At 44.4% G+C, this 16,731-nt stretch overlaps 1 protein-coding gene across 1 annotated transcript in view; it reads right to left on the bottom strand.

Annotated features, from left to right (window-relative positions):
* ULK4 (unc-51 like kinase 4) overlaps positions 1-16,731 on the bottom strand; it is a 483,261-nt gene that overhangs the window by 184,709 nt on the left and 281,821 nt on the right. The window contains exon 33 of the mRNA XM_006893067.1: positions 8,203-8,301. Within this exon, the coding sequence (XP_006893129.1) occupies positions 8,203-8,301 (99 nt within the window). The remainder of the gene's footprint in view (positions 1-8,202; positions 8,302-16,731) is intronic.

Raw genomic sequence — 16,731 nt, 5'->3', positions numbered from 1 at the left:
GCTGTGATCCATAGAGAAAAGACTGAAGGACTTCAATTTACTTGGATTCCCAAGCAAGATTAAGGGGAGCAGCAGTGAAGAAATGAAACAACATGTCACATTGGGAAAACCTGTTGTCAAGGACCTCTTCAAAGAGCTCAAGATCAAAGGCAGCCGTTTAAAGACTACAGTGAACCTGATCCAAGCCATAGTCTTTTCAATTACTTCTTATGCATCTAGAAGTTGGACAATGAAGACGACACAAGAGCAACTGGCCCCTGTGAATGCGGGCAATGAATACCAGACATACTATGAAGTGCTAAAAGAACAAACAGGTCTATCTCGGAGCAAGGACAACCAGGTTACTCCTTACAGGCAAAGATGGTGCACCTTCATCCCACATGCTTTGAGTATGTTATCGAGAGGGGCCAGTCCTGGGAAAAGACAACATGCTGAGTGTGGTACACGGTCAGAGAGAGGAAAACTCTCAAGATGAACTGACACAGTGACTGCAACAATGGCCTTGAGCATGCTGGACACAGCAAGGATGCTGCTGGATATGGTCAAGTCCCCATTTTCTGTTTAAAGGGATGTATGGAGTGGTAGCCTAGTGGCAAGAAGCTGCGCTGCAATCCCAAAGGGATGCAGTTCAAGGCCACCAGCTGCCCTTTGGGAGAAGGATGGGCAATCACCTCCATGTGATTAACTGCCTATGAAAAACCCACCGGAGGGTCAGCTTTGGGTCAGTTCCGACTTGACGGTACACTACGACAACAACAATAAAAGGAGTGGTAGTCGGCTTGAAGGCACCGGACAACAATAACCACCACCATGGAAAAAAATTAAAGAGAGGAAAGCTGTCTCTGTTGGCCCTATAACTAGGAACCAGACCAGTGTCCTGTACGGGTTTAAAAAGAAAATGCTAAGTAACAGAGTCCACAGTCCACATTTTATATTGCGCACTGACCTCTCTCCCCTATTACCAGCATTCCTAAGGCTGGCATTCTTGACTTTGACCTTGCAGACTCACACTGCTCTTTAACCAACCTGAATCCTGTCTCGAGAACCAGCCATTCCCGAGCAGAGAGTCCAGCCTGCATTTCCAGAGTTCGGCCTCTGCTCTACCCCACTGACTTTCATTAGCGGGCCTTTTGTAATTGTTAGATTGCCTCTGACAGATGTCTGTTAACAAACGGTTCTAGAATAAGCAGAGTCCTCTAGGAGCAAAAACAGAGCTATTTACTCCCTTCCTTCTAAATCTAATCCCTCAAAACTAGCAATTAAACAGTGTAATCCAGACAGCTATTACAAGACGTGCAAGCAAAGCTAAGTTCATCAAAGCCACACAGTTCCCAGCACTTAGGAGGCATATCTTAATCAATTATATATCCTAATTAAGTCTGCTGAAGCACTGGCTATCATGTGCATAAATTGGAAGAGCAAAATATGGTTTTTCAACCTTCCTAATAGGAAACAAGGGGTGAAGTCTACGAATTTTCCCTCATTGTCATTGTTCTTGGGACAAAGGGCAAAAACGGATTCTTCATGCAGGTTATATTCCTTTTTTTTAAGTTGTTTATTTTTCATTTCAATGAACATCTACAGAGATTTTGAAATTCCATTCATTCATTGTTGCACCCCTCTCCCCGCACAAACCCCTCCCCCCTCCACCCCATTTGCTCCTCTCCTTGAAAAGCAAAAGAAAAACTCCCTCATTGGTACACAATCCTCCCCCCGCACCTCCCCAAACCCCACCCCCTAGCCCCAAATGTAATCCACTCTGCAACCCTCATTGCATACTCCTACGATAAAAATAATGCCCTAAAATATAATACTTTTAGACTATTCTCTCCCCCATAGACTTCAATGCCGTAAACATATTTCATCCAGTTTTTCTCAGTCTTACCCCCATCCCAATGCCAGCCTCATTCTACAACAGTGGCACCATATAGCAGGTTATATTCTTAAACCAAGAAAAATGCATCTGGATTCTCACAGCGAGGGGACTAGCTGCTGCTCAGTGCTGCTGAGTCGGGACTGATGCATAGCCGACCCTGCAGTGGGTCTCCAGAGGCTGCAGATCACACGGAGACTGCCCATCCTTCTCCCACAGAGCAGCTGGGGGATTTGAACAGCAGGCCTTTGGGATTGCAGTGCAGCGTCACAGCACGCGGACACCAGAGCTCCTTGTTAATGGACTTGGCACTGGAATTCCGAACACCAGCCATGCCTGTCAGCTCTGAAGGAAAGGAATTGCTTCCTCTGCTTTCTGGATCCATGTGTCTTGGTAATGTCTTACTCTAATTCTCTTTTATCACTTGAGAGGACTGACTCAAGATATGCATTCCACTAATCCCGTTTCAAAATATAACAAAGACAATTCATTCATAAATGAGATTATCACCGCAGGCATAACAGTTAGGATTTACAGTGCATATTGTGGGGGCGCAGAATTCAATCCACAACAGGAGGGAATTTCCCTTTTTAGCTAAGAAATGTCTTCTCTTCATGAAAGTCTCCACAATTTAAGAAAACAGAGAAGTTTCTAAGCAGACAAATGTATTTCCTTATTGTGCGGATATTTTAAAATATATAACGCAGTTTGGATGCTCTGGTGGCCTGCTGCGTAAGGCTGTACTATGTCAACCTAAAATCAAGGAACTCACACCCACCAGAGGCTGCACGGGAGAAAGAGATGGACAATCTCCTTTTGTGGGATTGACGTTCAGCGTCCCTTGTGTCACTGAGGACACAGACTTACCCAAGGGCTCTTGGATGACTGTCCAAGAAACACTGGCATCAGCTCAACAGCAATGAATGTTTATTTTTTATTCAACCTAAGAAACTATAGGCAAGAAACTGGACTGTAAGAAGAAAACTGTGGCATCAAAAGTGGAAGACGACACATTAATAACTCATGAATAACACAAGATGGCTTGTTGAAAGCAGAATGGATTTCAAGTAAGTACTAAGGAATAACAGAGACTATCACCTTCAGTTACAGATTACACCAAAACGAAAAGAAAACATCTCACAACTGGGCCAATAAGAAACAGCATGATAGAGAGAGAAAAGACTGAAATTGTCAAAAATTTCCAATCATCAATAATTAACAGGCATGAAAGCAACAGTGAAGATGACAAAGAATTACTGTATTGGATAATTCTGCAGCCAAAGACCTCTTGAATGTGGTAAAGGGCAAAAATGTTGAAGAAGAAGGTGCCCCTGAACTGAGCCTTGGGCCTTTCAACTGTTTCCTATGAATTAAAATTGGACAATGCACACAGAAGATGGAAGAGTCATTGATGCCTTTTGGATTGTGGTACTGAAAAATAGAGTATTGAGTGGACGGGCACAGCAACCAACTAATCTGTCCTGGAGAAAGTGAAGTCAGGAGGCTCCCTAGAGGTTGCTGCTGTTATGTGCCATCGAGTCCCCTGAGACTCACAGTGATACTATGAACAGCAGCATCGGACCCAGCTCTATCCTGAGCCAATCTCACGGACTCCCACACACCTACACCCGTTACCCCAGTTACTGTGTCAATACATCTCTATAATCTTCCTTTCCTGCTGTCCCCTCCACCCTTTTGAGCATGATGTCCTTCACCAAGGACATATCCTGATCTCACATACTCAAAATATGTGAGAGGAAGCTTCAAAATCCTAACCTTCAGGAAGAAACTTGGTTTCACACTCTCTAAGACAGACTTGTTTGTTCTCTTGGTGGTCCGTGGTATGTTCAATACTCTTCTCCAGCACCACACAACTCAAAGGCATCAATTCTTCTGTCATCCTTAGACATTGCCCAGCTCTTTGATGCATACCAAGTAATTGCAAAGACCATGGCCTGGATCAGGTGCACCTTAGTCTCTAGACTGACACAGTCTATTGTAACCTTAGAGGTGAGAAGAGTAAAATTTTGTTTCATATACTTTGGGTGTGATATCAGGAAGTACTAGTCTCTGGGAAAGGACAGTAGCCTGGAACAGGAGGTCAGTGAAAGAAAGGAAGAAACTCAACGAGATGGATTGACAGTGAGTGCAAAGATAATTCAAGCACAACAGAGGTTCTGAGGATGGTACGGTTAGGTTCTGTAATTCTTAGGGTCACTATCACCATGAGTCCAAACTGGCTTGAGGCCATCTAACACACAACATCGTCATCTGGTGGCTTAGTGGTAGGAAGCTGGACTACAATCCTGAAGGCACATGGCTCAAATCCACCAGCTATTCCATGGGAGACGGATGGGCACTCTCTTCCCATGCATTTAACTGCCTCTGAAAACCTGCTGGAGGGTCAGCGATGGGTCGATTCTGACTTGATGGCAAACAATAGTTACACTGACTGAAGTAAGAGCTAGCATAGTCCACGGTCAGCTATGCAACCCAAAGGCTACACATCCGCAGCAGTTCAAGCCCACCAGCATGTTAGCTGGGGAAGGACGTGAAGTATTACCACCACAGAAAGCCAGCAGTGGGTTGCCGTGAGCTGGAATCAATCAACACAACAGCAGTGCATCTGACTTTCAATTTTCAAATGTAAATTCAAACTACATTTAGACATTACCACATCTTTTAGAATGGCAAGAATAAAGCTATTATGGGGGGGGGGGGGCGGGGGGAAGAGGGGCTGACAGCCTGGAATCTCACCCATTAGTAGAGGGAGTAAGTACACTCTGTGACTTAAAAGTCATGTAGATTCTCAAACACCGGGTCATTTTTACTTTTCCTGGAAATCGATCACTGTGTCAATCATCAAATTAATGCCACTCAGCTCCAAACGTGCCCATGAATAACATGGTTTGTAATAATGGACAGTAGCAATAATGGGTGGAGGGACGGCGCAGGAGGCGAAGGCCCTCTATGAGGTTGATTGATTCAGTGACTGGGGTAATAGGGATGGGAGTGTCAGAGACGGTGCGATTGGCACAGGACAGAGCGGAGTTTAGGGCTGTTGTACATAGGGTCGCTATGAGTCGCAAGTGACTCGACGGCACATAACAACAAAACAACAACAGCAATAATGGGCAAATAAAGATCTTTTTTCCTCTACAATATATACAATGTGAAGCTTTCTTAGTCAAGAACACTGGATTGAGTTCTGGGAGGAGGTAGGTCTCTTGCCAACAGCTGCAGAAGCATTTATGTGATGGCACTGGTGGGAATCTGTAACAGTTGTGTGCCCAGAATGAGTGACACCTTGGCAGATCTAGCCCTGACTGAGGCCACCTTCCCATCCTCATCCCAACACACAATCTGGATGCTTCAGGCTTCTAACATGCACCAGCTCCCAGCAAGTCCAGCTTGCCTGACTCTAGTAAGGAGCTCTGGTGGCCTAGTGGTAAGAAACTGCACTGCAATCCCAAAGGCATGCAGTTTGAATCCATCAGCTACTCTGTGAGAGAAGGCTCGGCAATCTGCTCCCGTGGGATTAGGTGCCTCTGAAATCCCAGTGGAGGGTCAGCCGTGGGTCAGGTCCAATTTGAACACACAAAACCACAGAGGTTTGTTTCCCATTGTTGTTCCGTTGACACCAGCCTCGCAGGTGCCCTGACCTTGTGCATTTCTGCACTTCTGCCCAATGGCTTTGCCTGACTCACCCAAAGCCTGGAGGAGGATGTTTGGTAGAAGACATTAAGTGGGTGCAGAACTGCAGGGGGTGGTACAACTCACAGTGGGACAGATGAAAAATAAGGCACTTTACTAAGAGCTCTAAACAAGAAAAGGGCGTCACTGTGGGAATATACAGGGGTTACGCTGCCGGGGAGCGAAATGTCACACTTGAATGATAAAAGGTGGCTCATTCATGGCAAAAAAGGTTTCTCGGCTTCCCTGGGGATTGTTGCTGTGTACCATTGAGTCAGAACTGAACCACAGCTGAATCACCAGCTGGTTTTCAGAGACAATCACACAGGAGGAGACTGTTCATCCTTTTCCCACAGAGCACCTGGTGGGATCCAAACCATGTGCCTTCAGAATTGCTGTGCAGCTTCTTCCCACTAGGCTACCAGAGCTCCCTCCCTGGGAATAGGGTGTTTGAAATAATTCCACGGACCACAAGGAAAAAAGGAAGCCACCCTTGGGGTCAAGAGACTTTTGGGTATTATAACCCACGGATACTAGAGCCTGATAAGGGAAGTCGCTGGATGCAAACTTAGCAAATAGTTTGTCAAACAGACGGAGAGTTAGTTGAGATCTTGAAACTGGGTCAACACAGCACTTGGGCAATATTGCATTCTAGGTGCTTCCTGCAAGCCCAGGAAAGCAGGGAAGGTCTTGACCACGAATGTGGCTGCAAACCTACTCTCTCCTGTGAGGTCTGCCTCACCCAGGTTCACCTGTCCCTGGGTACTGTCTCTCACCATTACAGTGTCCTGCAGAGTCCTTTCAAAGTCTTACAGCTACTCTTTGATTATAATCATGATTTACGTCAAATTGGAGAGGGACGTCATGCTTGGTAGGGTGGAGGGACAGCGCAGGAGGGAAAGGCCCTCTATGAGGTGGATTGATTCTGTGACTGGGGTAATCGGGATGGGTGTGTCAGAGGCAATGCAATTGGCACAGGACAGAGCAGGGTTTAAGGCTGTTGTACATAGGGTCGCTGTGAGTCGCAAACGACTCGACGGCACATAACAACAACATTGATTAAATCACTACATACATGGTGCCTATCTCATGACTGCATCCAGGTGGATATATTATAACGTGAGTACACTAATGAGGAATATTTGCTAAGAGTATAGGCTATGGGATCAATTCTGTTAGGATAAAATATGTATTACTATCCTGTCCTTTATTCCTCAGGATGTGACCTTATTGGGAAACAAGATGTTTCTTTTGTGATGTTAGTAATATCATACCCGTGTAGAGTGAAACTTAAAGCTAATCACACTTAAGAGACAGAAAGGCCAGAAAAGACAAAGATATACAGAAGACGACATGCCATCTGATTGTGTATATTCAAGCAAGCAAGGAAAGCTTGAGTTTCATCAATAAAAAAGAAATCAACACAGCCCAGGCTCTGTTTTGGACACTCAGTTTCTGGAACAGTAGAAATTACATTTCTGTTCTTTAAAGCCACTCCTTGGTGCTATTTTTGTTGCAGTAAGTACCTAACATAGAACATTTGTGATTGTTTTTACTTTACTGTATTGTACTGTTTTCATTTTTCCTTCTAGTTTCACTGGTATGTCCCATACAAGTCCTGTTTATGACCGTTTATTAATATTCTTTAGACTATAGTACATGGTCAGTTTTTAAGATGCTCCCTCTAAATCTGAAAAGAAGGTGAAGTCTCTCTTCCAAGGTATACACAAAGATACAGATCACTTTTTATGAAATTATTCCGGTTCTCTACACAATAGGTCAAGGGAAAAAAATTTTTAAAGGTGAAAAAAAAGATTTCTTTTTCTAAGCAATATGCTTTCTTTTACAACTGTTCAATTCTGGCTTTGCAATGTTAAACTAGCCATTAAAAAAATAACTGTTTAAAAAAAATAACTGTGTGCTAATATTCCAAAGAAACTTGATTTACAAAAGCAGGTGTGGGAGCAACAAGTAAAAGAAAAGGTAGATGTGAGTAAGACTTGAGCCCACAGGACAGAGAGAGAAGGTAGATGTGGGGAGACTGAGTCCACAGGAGACAAAGGAGGTTTCTCACCTTGTTCTCTCTGTCATTATCAATTCGACCTGGTTAACTGATCAAAATGCCAGGTTTTTAAATTGAACTCTTTTGATACATTCAGCAGTCTTGTGTAATCTTACCTGTTTCTATTTTCATCCCATGTCTGGGGAGAGCGAGGCAGACACGAGACAAGTGCGTGTGCGCGCTCCGGCATGCGTGAGGCGTCCTGCACACCGAGTAGAATGCTAACATTTCTTTCTGAAGGTAGTTGATTCCCATCGTGATTTTTCTTCTTCCTTTTTGGAATTCATTTGTTAAATTTCTCACCTTATTTTCATTAAGAAGGTAATTGGACTTGAGATTCTGCCTTACTTAAAGGCCTATTTATAGACATGCCAAGGCACCTGGTTTTAAAATAAAGGAGCAATTTCCTATTTTCAGGCCAAACCACCTTCTGAAATTTCCCCTTCGGCTCCAGGTATGAAAGGAACTGTGATCTATCCTAAGGGATAACTAACTCAAGGGATCACGGAATTAAAACCAAATCGCGTCAATGTTGGCAATGTACAGTAATGATATGCGGAGAGGGGCTTCTTACCAGTGGAATGAGCAGGCTGACGAGGTCTGTCAGGGGCCGACTGAGCAGCAGCAGGTCTTCTGCAGCCTCGACGACCCCTCCTGAGCCAGTCTTCTGCGCCTGCCGGGAGGACAAGAAAGGGACCCCTGTTGATTAGTGGGCCTGGCAGTGAGACACACAACTTATAAATCAAGCTTCATTGGAAAACCAGCAAACAGTTAATTTATTTTTTAATGGCTAGTTTAACATCGCAAAGCCAGAAACTGAACTGTGGTAAAAGAAACCATATAGCTTAAAAAAAGAATTACTTTTTTTTCACCTTTAAAAATATTTTTTCTTGACCTCTCGTGTATTCACTAAGTTGTGCCAGAAAATCTGGAGGACAGGCAGCTGGCCAACTGACTGGAAGAGATCGATATTTGTTCCCATTCCAAAGAAAGGTAACCCAACAGAGTGTGGAAATTATCAAACAGTATCAATGATATCACATGCAAGCAAGACTCTGCTGAAAATTATCCAAAAACGTTTGTAACAATATGTCAACAGAGAACTTCCAGATGTGCAGGCTGGATTTAGAAGAGATCGTGGTACTAGGGATATTATAGCTAATGTTAGAGTAATCTTGGCAGAAAGCAGAGAATACCAGAAGAATGTCTATCTATGCTTCATTGACTATGCAGAGGCTTTTGACTGTGTGATCACAACAAGCTGTGGCTGACTCTGAGAAGAATGGGAATCCCAGAACATTTGATCGTGCTAATGCAAAACCTATACTTGGACCTCTTGGTCGTCAGAACAGAGCAAGAAGACACTGGATGGTTTGAAATCAAGAAAGGGGTCCATCAGAGATATATTTTGTCTCCACACATTTTCAATCTGTATGCAGAACAGATCATCCGAGATGCTGGGCTGTACGAGGAGGAATGTGGCATCAGGAGTGGTGGAAGAATCATCAACAACCTTTGTTATGCGGATGACACAACCCTGCTTCCTGAGGAGGACCTGAAGTGCTTGCAGCAGAAGGTCAAGGACTGCAGTCGTCAATATGAAGTGAAGCTCAATATCAAGAAAACAAAGATTCTCACCACGGGGCCAATTGGCAGCATCAGTATTGATGGTGAAGAGATTGAAAAAGTTAACAGTTTTCGTTTACTTGGTTCCACAGTCAACACTCTTAGTAACAGCAGCCAGGAAATCAGGAGACAAACTGCATTGGGAAAGTCAGCTGTGAGGGACCTCTCAAGAGTACTGAAGAGCAATGACGTCAGGCTGGAGACTAAGGTGCGCCTGATCCAGGCTATTGTCTTTGCAATTACGTGCTATGCATCGGAGAGTTGGACAATGAATAGGGTTGATAGAAAGAGAATTGATGCCTTTGAGCTGTGGTGCTGGAGAAGAGTGTTGAATATACCATGGACTATTAAGAGAACAAACAGTTTTGTCCTGGAGAGGGTGAAGCTGAAGTGCTCCTTGGAGTCAAGGATTCTGAAGCTTTGTCTGACATACTTTGGGCATGCTGCAAGGTGGGACTGGTCCTTGGAGAGGGACATCATGTTTGGGAGAGTGGAGGGACAGCGCAGGAGAGGAAGACTCTCAACGAGATGGATCGATTCTGTGAGTAGAGTGGTGGGAATGAGTGTGTTTGAGATGGCGAGGTTGGCACAGGATAGAAGGGCGTATAGGGCTCTTGTACATACGGTCGCTATGAGTCACAAGCGACTCAATGGCACATAACAGCAACAACATGATGTATTGAGGTGCCCCAGCTCAGCCTCCCTGAGTGTGGGACAGACAGAGGTTCAAGAAGAGATTATGTTGTTACCAGAAGAAAGAGTGCACACAATGCCACTGGCTCTCGCTTCGACAGAGGACACGTGACGAGGCCAGGGGCTCAGCCCAGGGAATCCAATTCCAAATCCCACACGCTGATCTCCTCTGGACATTTTTTTTAAAATTTTACTATTTTTACATATACCGTCAAATCAGATCTGACTGGTACAGGAGGAGATTGCCCCCTCCTTCTCCAGCAGAGCATCTGGTGGATTTGAACCACATACCTCTGGGATTGCAGTGCAGTGTCTTGCCACTAGGCCACCAGAGCTCTCTTCCTCTGGATATTTTTATGCACATCATGTGATGCAAGTGCAGATAAATGGTTTCTGTGAGGCTTTTCTTCTGTGTGTGTTGTGTGAGCCACCATGAAGTCAGCTCCTAGTGCTAGACATCCTGCAGGCAACACAACAGAATGCCGCCTGGTCTCAGGTCACCCCCAAGATCAGCTGTCGATTGGACTAACGCCATTCATAGTGTTGTCACCGCCTTGTTTTCAGGAGTAGATTGTCAGGCCCTTCCCTCTAGTCCATCTGACTCTGCAAACTCCCTGAAATCAATTTCACGAGAAAGCCACACCCACCTCTCCAGCAACAGGTGGGTGACAGCTGTGCTTAAATGACCACTGGCCAGGAATTGAACCTGGACTCCCAGGTGGAAGACAAGAGTTCAAATGCTGACAAATAAATGCTACACTCACACAGCTTCCTCCAACTGATGGAACCAGAAAGGATGAGTTTCCTTCCAGAAAAGAACTTATGTGCTCAAACCAAATCTACAAGTGGTATCTAATGTATCGTTGTGTGACAGGCTTCAGGTCCACTTCCCTTAGGAATGGCGTGCCCATCATGCAACAGAAATAAGAACTGAGTGGGTGGTTTCTTGTACAAGTGTGTCTTCCTCCAGGAATTTAATAGAACTATTTCCAGAGGAGATTTCTATCAGGGACAGAAATAATTTCCTATTCCAAATAGGTACTGATTACTCATTGTGTGACTATTTATAGGGCATACACATTTAATTCACACTCTCCCTTCCCATTTTCACTTTCATGCAAAAGAAACAAAACTATTTTTAGATAACAGTCTTTTCCAGAGCTACCACAGCAGGCAGCAGGCTGCTCTAGCTTGGGTCGTGTCAACCTCTTGGACTCTTCTCGTGAATTTTAAGTCTCCTTCTGCACTCCAGGCCTCGAGAGGGAATTCCAGCTGGCTGCATTTTAATTTGTTTCTGAAAGATCAGACACCTCTCTTTCAACAACATGCCCCTCTCTTCGACCTAGGAGAACTCTGATAATGACTAGCGTGCAGCTTTCTCCAGCTGATATAATCAGAAAAGTGATGTTTCCTCCCAGCAAACAAACGTCCAAGGCTATCCTTGGGATCTGACCTCAACACCAGCTATTGATCCCTTGCCTCCTGAAGTATGATTGAAGATGGATTAGTGGCCTTCTCACATTAACAGCACATCACTCTGTAGACTGATTCCTTCAAGAGATGAAGATGGAAGTCAGAATCAGGCAGCAACGAGGAACAGAGGGTCACTTGGTTTCGAGTCCAAGCGAGAGCACGTATACCCATGGTGGGCTTTTAACACCTGGGTTCTCCAGGGAGCCCAGCATCTACACGGTTATCTGTTATTGTTACCAAGAAACATCCAGAGCCTGAAGCACACACAAGCATGCAAACTCCACCTTCCTACCAAATTACCAAGGATTCCCGAAAGGAGATGCTGCAACATCGCTCAACAAGATTATGCTAGAAATGAACGCAACCCTCCTCAGAAAGATATGGGCCCACACAGAGGTTTGGGGTTCCAAAGAGATCCCAATTTAAACGTAGGAGTTAACACAGAAGCTGAGTAACGGAGATGCAGGCCCGCCTTCCCTCCCAGTGTCCTCTCCAATTCCTCAGCACACGCTGCTTCTGGTCTATGCCTTTGCCTCTTGACTTCACTGTGGTGCTCATCTACATGCGTTTTGCAAAGTTCTCATTTTGTGGCAAGAAAACCTCTTCATTGCCATGATTATCATGGTCACGTGCCCCATCCAGGCTCTACAGTTTGTCTCTAGTCCCAATGACCCTTTCCTCAAACTCACAGGTCATGCTTGTGTGGTAACATTGGCCTTTCCTGGCCCTTCAATATTCGTGACTTACCCCAGTGTTACGGTTGAGGAAAAGAGGCGGCCGTCTAGTTGTTGTTGTTAGGGACCATCCTATCGACCTTGACTCACATCAGACCCTTAAATACGATCTGATCACTGCCCTAACCTGCAGCATCCTTGTCAATTCTAATACTCCTGAGCTCACTGCTACAGCCACCGTATCAATCCATGTCACTGAGGGTCTTCCTCTGACCCACTGCCCTTCCAAGCATGGCCTCTTCCAAAGACTGGCCTCTCCTAACAAGAGACCCAGAATATGAGAGATGAAGCTTCACCATCCCTGCCTCCAAGGAGCCCGATGGCTGCATCTTCTCCAAGACACATCTGCTCTTTACCAATCCATCGAATAGTTAGCTCTCTTCTCTAACACCGCAACTCAAAAACATATTTTTTATTATTATTAATTTCAATGAACATCTACAGAGATTTTGGAATTCCATTCATTGTTGCACTTTTCTTTTGTTACCCATAGTCATTGTCTAATTTTCAGACGCACAGCAAGTCACTGAAAAGACCATGTCTTGAATCAGGCGTGCCTTAGTTTAAATGGACATCACCATTCCTTAACAGGAGAGGTCCTTGGCTATAGATTTTACCAATGCAGCATGTCTTTTGGTTGCTTAAATGCGGATACCAGGGGCACTGATTGTAGATTCAAGTCTGCGTGAGTGTTGCTTAGTAAGGGATGAATGAAGTGGTTGGATTTGTTAGATATTTAAGGTAAAAATCATGAGAGTTACTTGAAAACTAAGTTTTGAGTGTTGACAGAAGAGAAAGGCCACAAGTTTTCTGTTTGGCTTTAGCAAATAAAGTTATTCTCTTACTATGATGTATCTTTGAGTCTGAACTGACATGCAGATGACCATCCAGCAGTTTTTCAGGGGCTGCAAAACATACAGGAAAATGCCCATCACTCCGCTCGGAGCAGCTGGTGGGTTTGAACCCCACATCTTTGGTTGGCAGTGCAGCTCCTTATCACTGAGCCACCAGAGCCGGATGCAACACGCAACTCCAGATCAAGGCTTTCTCTCTGTGTCGGTTCTGTAGGGTGGTTCTTTTCTCCTTTCAGCATTTGTGGGCTCACATCCTTGCAGATCTCTGTGTATCTTGGAATCAAGGAGGTTCACTGAGCAGGGACACTCTGCCCAAGGAACACGCTCCCTCTCGGCTCTTCGCAGTGGCTGAGATCTCACTCACTCTTGATTCTCATTTTATCTCTTACAAGACAAACATTGATGTAGACCACTCCGAGGGAAACTCCTCACTGACAAGCTGGAGGTGTGACTTGATTAGCTCTGTTGTATCTTACCACAACTTCCTTACAATTGATTGGCTGATCAAGTCTTGGGGAATGAGGACATCGTTACCTAAATGCCTCTCATTCATCCTCATGAACATCAGCAAAGCTGGCGTTTACAACACACTGGGTGATTACATTATCCTGAGAGCCATGGCCTAGCCAAGCTCATACCTATGCGGGGGGGGGGGGGGCCGAGTATACCAAGAATCATGGCCTACCCAACTTGGCGCATTTTTGAGGGTGGAGTTGGGACACAATTCAATCCATGACACTTGATGAGATGTGGAAACTAAACCATGAGGGAACTTTTTTTTTTAAATAATTATTATTAAATTTTATTAGTTTCAATGAACACTCACAGGGATTCTGGGCTTTCACTCCTTCATTGCCGCACCATTCTCTCCACCCTCCTCCCCAGTTTGTTGTTCTTCCCCGCCATCCGAATGTCTGTTTTAATTGTCCAATTGCCACAGTGCTTGTCAAAGTCAGTTCTGATCAATCTCCTTTGTCGGTGTGTCCTTTGCCATTCCCTATCACTCCTCCCTGAGAGAGACTTCACCCTGATTCATAAGGAAAAGGGAATGGCGTATTCTCTTAGCTACTTCCTGCTGAAAAGGGACGCTTTGGGTTTCAGGGTGAAGATCTTCTCTCACTACTCTAAAGGGCCCCTTTGGCAGTAGGAAACACATAGACTATTAAACCAGGAGGGAACTTTGAAGAATGATTTTGGTGTACACAGTTTGGTGGGGGTGGCAGGGGATCACTGGCTAATAACAACAAGAAGCTTAAAAATTCTATCACAGAAAAAGGCTATTAACTGTCATTTTTAGAGAGACAGGAATTATCAGGGCTACAGGATATGACAGAAATAACACACCTGAATGAGTCACATACACGGAAGTTCAAAGGAAAAAGAAACATAGGAAAAGTCACAGAGGAGTCATACTGGATAATCCTAAAAGGTGACAGAGAGAGAGAAAAGACTACAGCTTCTCCCAGAGAGCGCCTTTATATGCACATGGGACGGAAAAGAGAGGCCATGGACATATTTCAGTCTTTCAGCAAAATGAACAGATCCGCAAATAAGGGAGCTCTGGTGGCTGAGTGGTGAGAAGCTATGCTGCAATCCCAAAGGCGAGTGGTTCAAATCTATCAGCTGCTCTGAGTGAAAGAGAAGGACTATCTCCTCTTGTGTAAATTGCTGCCTCTGAACATCTGCTGGAGGGTCAGCTATAAGCTGCTTCTGACTCGGCGACACACGACCGTCACAATGAAGGAGGAATGTAATTGGTCTAGTTGTCATACATTGTTGCGTGCCTTCAAGGTGACTATGACTCACAGTGGACCTATGAACACCAGGCCTGAACCATGTCCTATCCTTACAGAACCAGACAGGCTTCCATACAGCACCTTAGAAATGACAGGTAAGGGCCGGCCTGGATAGGCTACTGACCGTGATTCTAAGAGCCTTCCATACTCAAGTCATGTCTAGTCCCCAATACTGGATCAGACTCTTCTTCTACATTATTTACTGCACTCTCTGTTACATACACTTTCACACACATCTAATGTAGTAAGATGATCTTTTTTCCATTCTATATTTACTGACAATCTTCTCTATTAAACTCAAGAGTTCCCCGAGAGCCAATATCAGGTCTTTCTTAATTCCCGCTGTAATTTTATCTGCCTCGTCCTGCCAGGGACTCCATGGCACACAACAAGAACAGTCTTAAGTATACAGGCAGTTTGAATTTACCAGTTTTCCCAAAGGACAAAGACAGGCAATCTCCGCCTGTGCTTTACAGCCTCTGAAAACCTGAAGGCTTAGATATACATTGGTTTCAACTTGACAGCTCTCTTGTCGTGGGTGGAGTGTATCCAGTGAACTCCTTAACAGCATAAGTGATAAGACTTTGACTCATAACTTTGACATATTGTCAGAAGTAACCAGTATCTGAAGAACAACATTATGCCTGAAAAAGTAATGTGTCGGTGGAAGAAGAGGCAGACCTTCAATGGCTTGGACTGATGCAGTGATTACAACAATGAACTCTAGTAGAGATTCGGAGCACAGTGCAGGACTGGGCAGGGGTTTGGCCCCTTGGACATAATGGTCACTCTGAGTTGGGAAGACAACATAGCACTCAACAACAACATTCCGTGCTATTAAGTTGATTCCTAGTCACAATGACTCTGGAGGACAGTCTAGAACTGACCCAAAGAATCGCCAAGGCTTTAAATCCTTATTGAATCGCTGGCAAGAAGATGTGCTGCAATCCCCAAGGCATGCGGTTCAAATCCACCAGCTCATCCATGGGAGAAAGGTGGACAATCTCCTCCGGTGTGATTAACTGCCTCTGAAAACCTGCTGGAGGGTCAGCTATGGGTCGGTTCCAACTCGATGGTATACAATAACACATATTTTATTCCTTCATTCATTAGTTATTACCTTATCTATTTTAGAGAGAAGGAAGTCGATAGAAACATGAATAAAATAGCCCAGGGTCATAGAGGTTGAAGAGAGGCATATTACTGGAATTTGACGCCAAGGAATTCCAGGCTGAGTTCTCACATCAGACCGTGGTTCTACTGCCTGTTCTCTGTCTCTAACTCCTTCTAACAGTAACATCTCCCTCAGGAGGTTAAACTTCCTTCAGAGATCAATTCTTAATCACAGGTCCGGGTGGAGGGCAGGAAGTACACTCCTGATAGTGTCTCACACCTCTGCCTTCTTCGCTCTCTGCATCCCCAAGGCACATCCTTACCATTCTCTCCATGAAAAGAAAACGTGCTTCATAACTCTAAAAACTATCATAATTATAAGCACTGGTTCCCTACAATTCTTCAACCTAAATACTGCTCTTCTCCTTTAGAGACGTTGCTGTTAAAAGACAAACACAGCAATGTGTCTGGATTCCTAACACTGAATGTGAAAGGATTCCTATCATTAAGTATGTTTGTATGTGGGAAAATTAACTTACAATTTCAGACAGAGCTTCAAGTCTCATGTCTCAGGAGGGTGTGTCTTTGCTGCACATGCCATTTCTCTCCCTAATTCAGCCTCAAGGGTGTCATGGACATCAATGGAGTAACTGAGGCTCAAAGTTATAATATATGGTGGCTTTTACAAGAGAAAATGTGGAAATATGACAACAGTAAGATATACACTGGGTATTTTATTGTTTTGTTTTGGGGTTTTGTTTTTGTTTTTTAAAAAAGGACTCATCAGAATACTATCAAAGTTGTGGGGGAAATG

The sequence above is a fragment of the Elephantulus edwardii genome, unplaced genomic scaffold (assembly GCF_000299155.1).
Source record: "Elephantulus edwardii isolate Elephantulus edwardi_28Jun2011 unplaced genomic scaffold, EleEdw1.0 scaffold00121, whole genome shotgun sequence".
Classification (NCBI taxonomy): domain Eukaryota; kingdom Metazoa; phylum Chordata; class Mammalia; order Macroscelidea; family Macroscelididae; genus Elephantulus; species Elephantulus edwardii.
The sequence above is the reverse complement of the archived record's forward strand: the minus strand, read 5'-3'. Positions and strand labels throughout refer to the sequence as shown.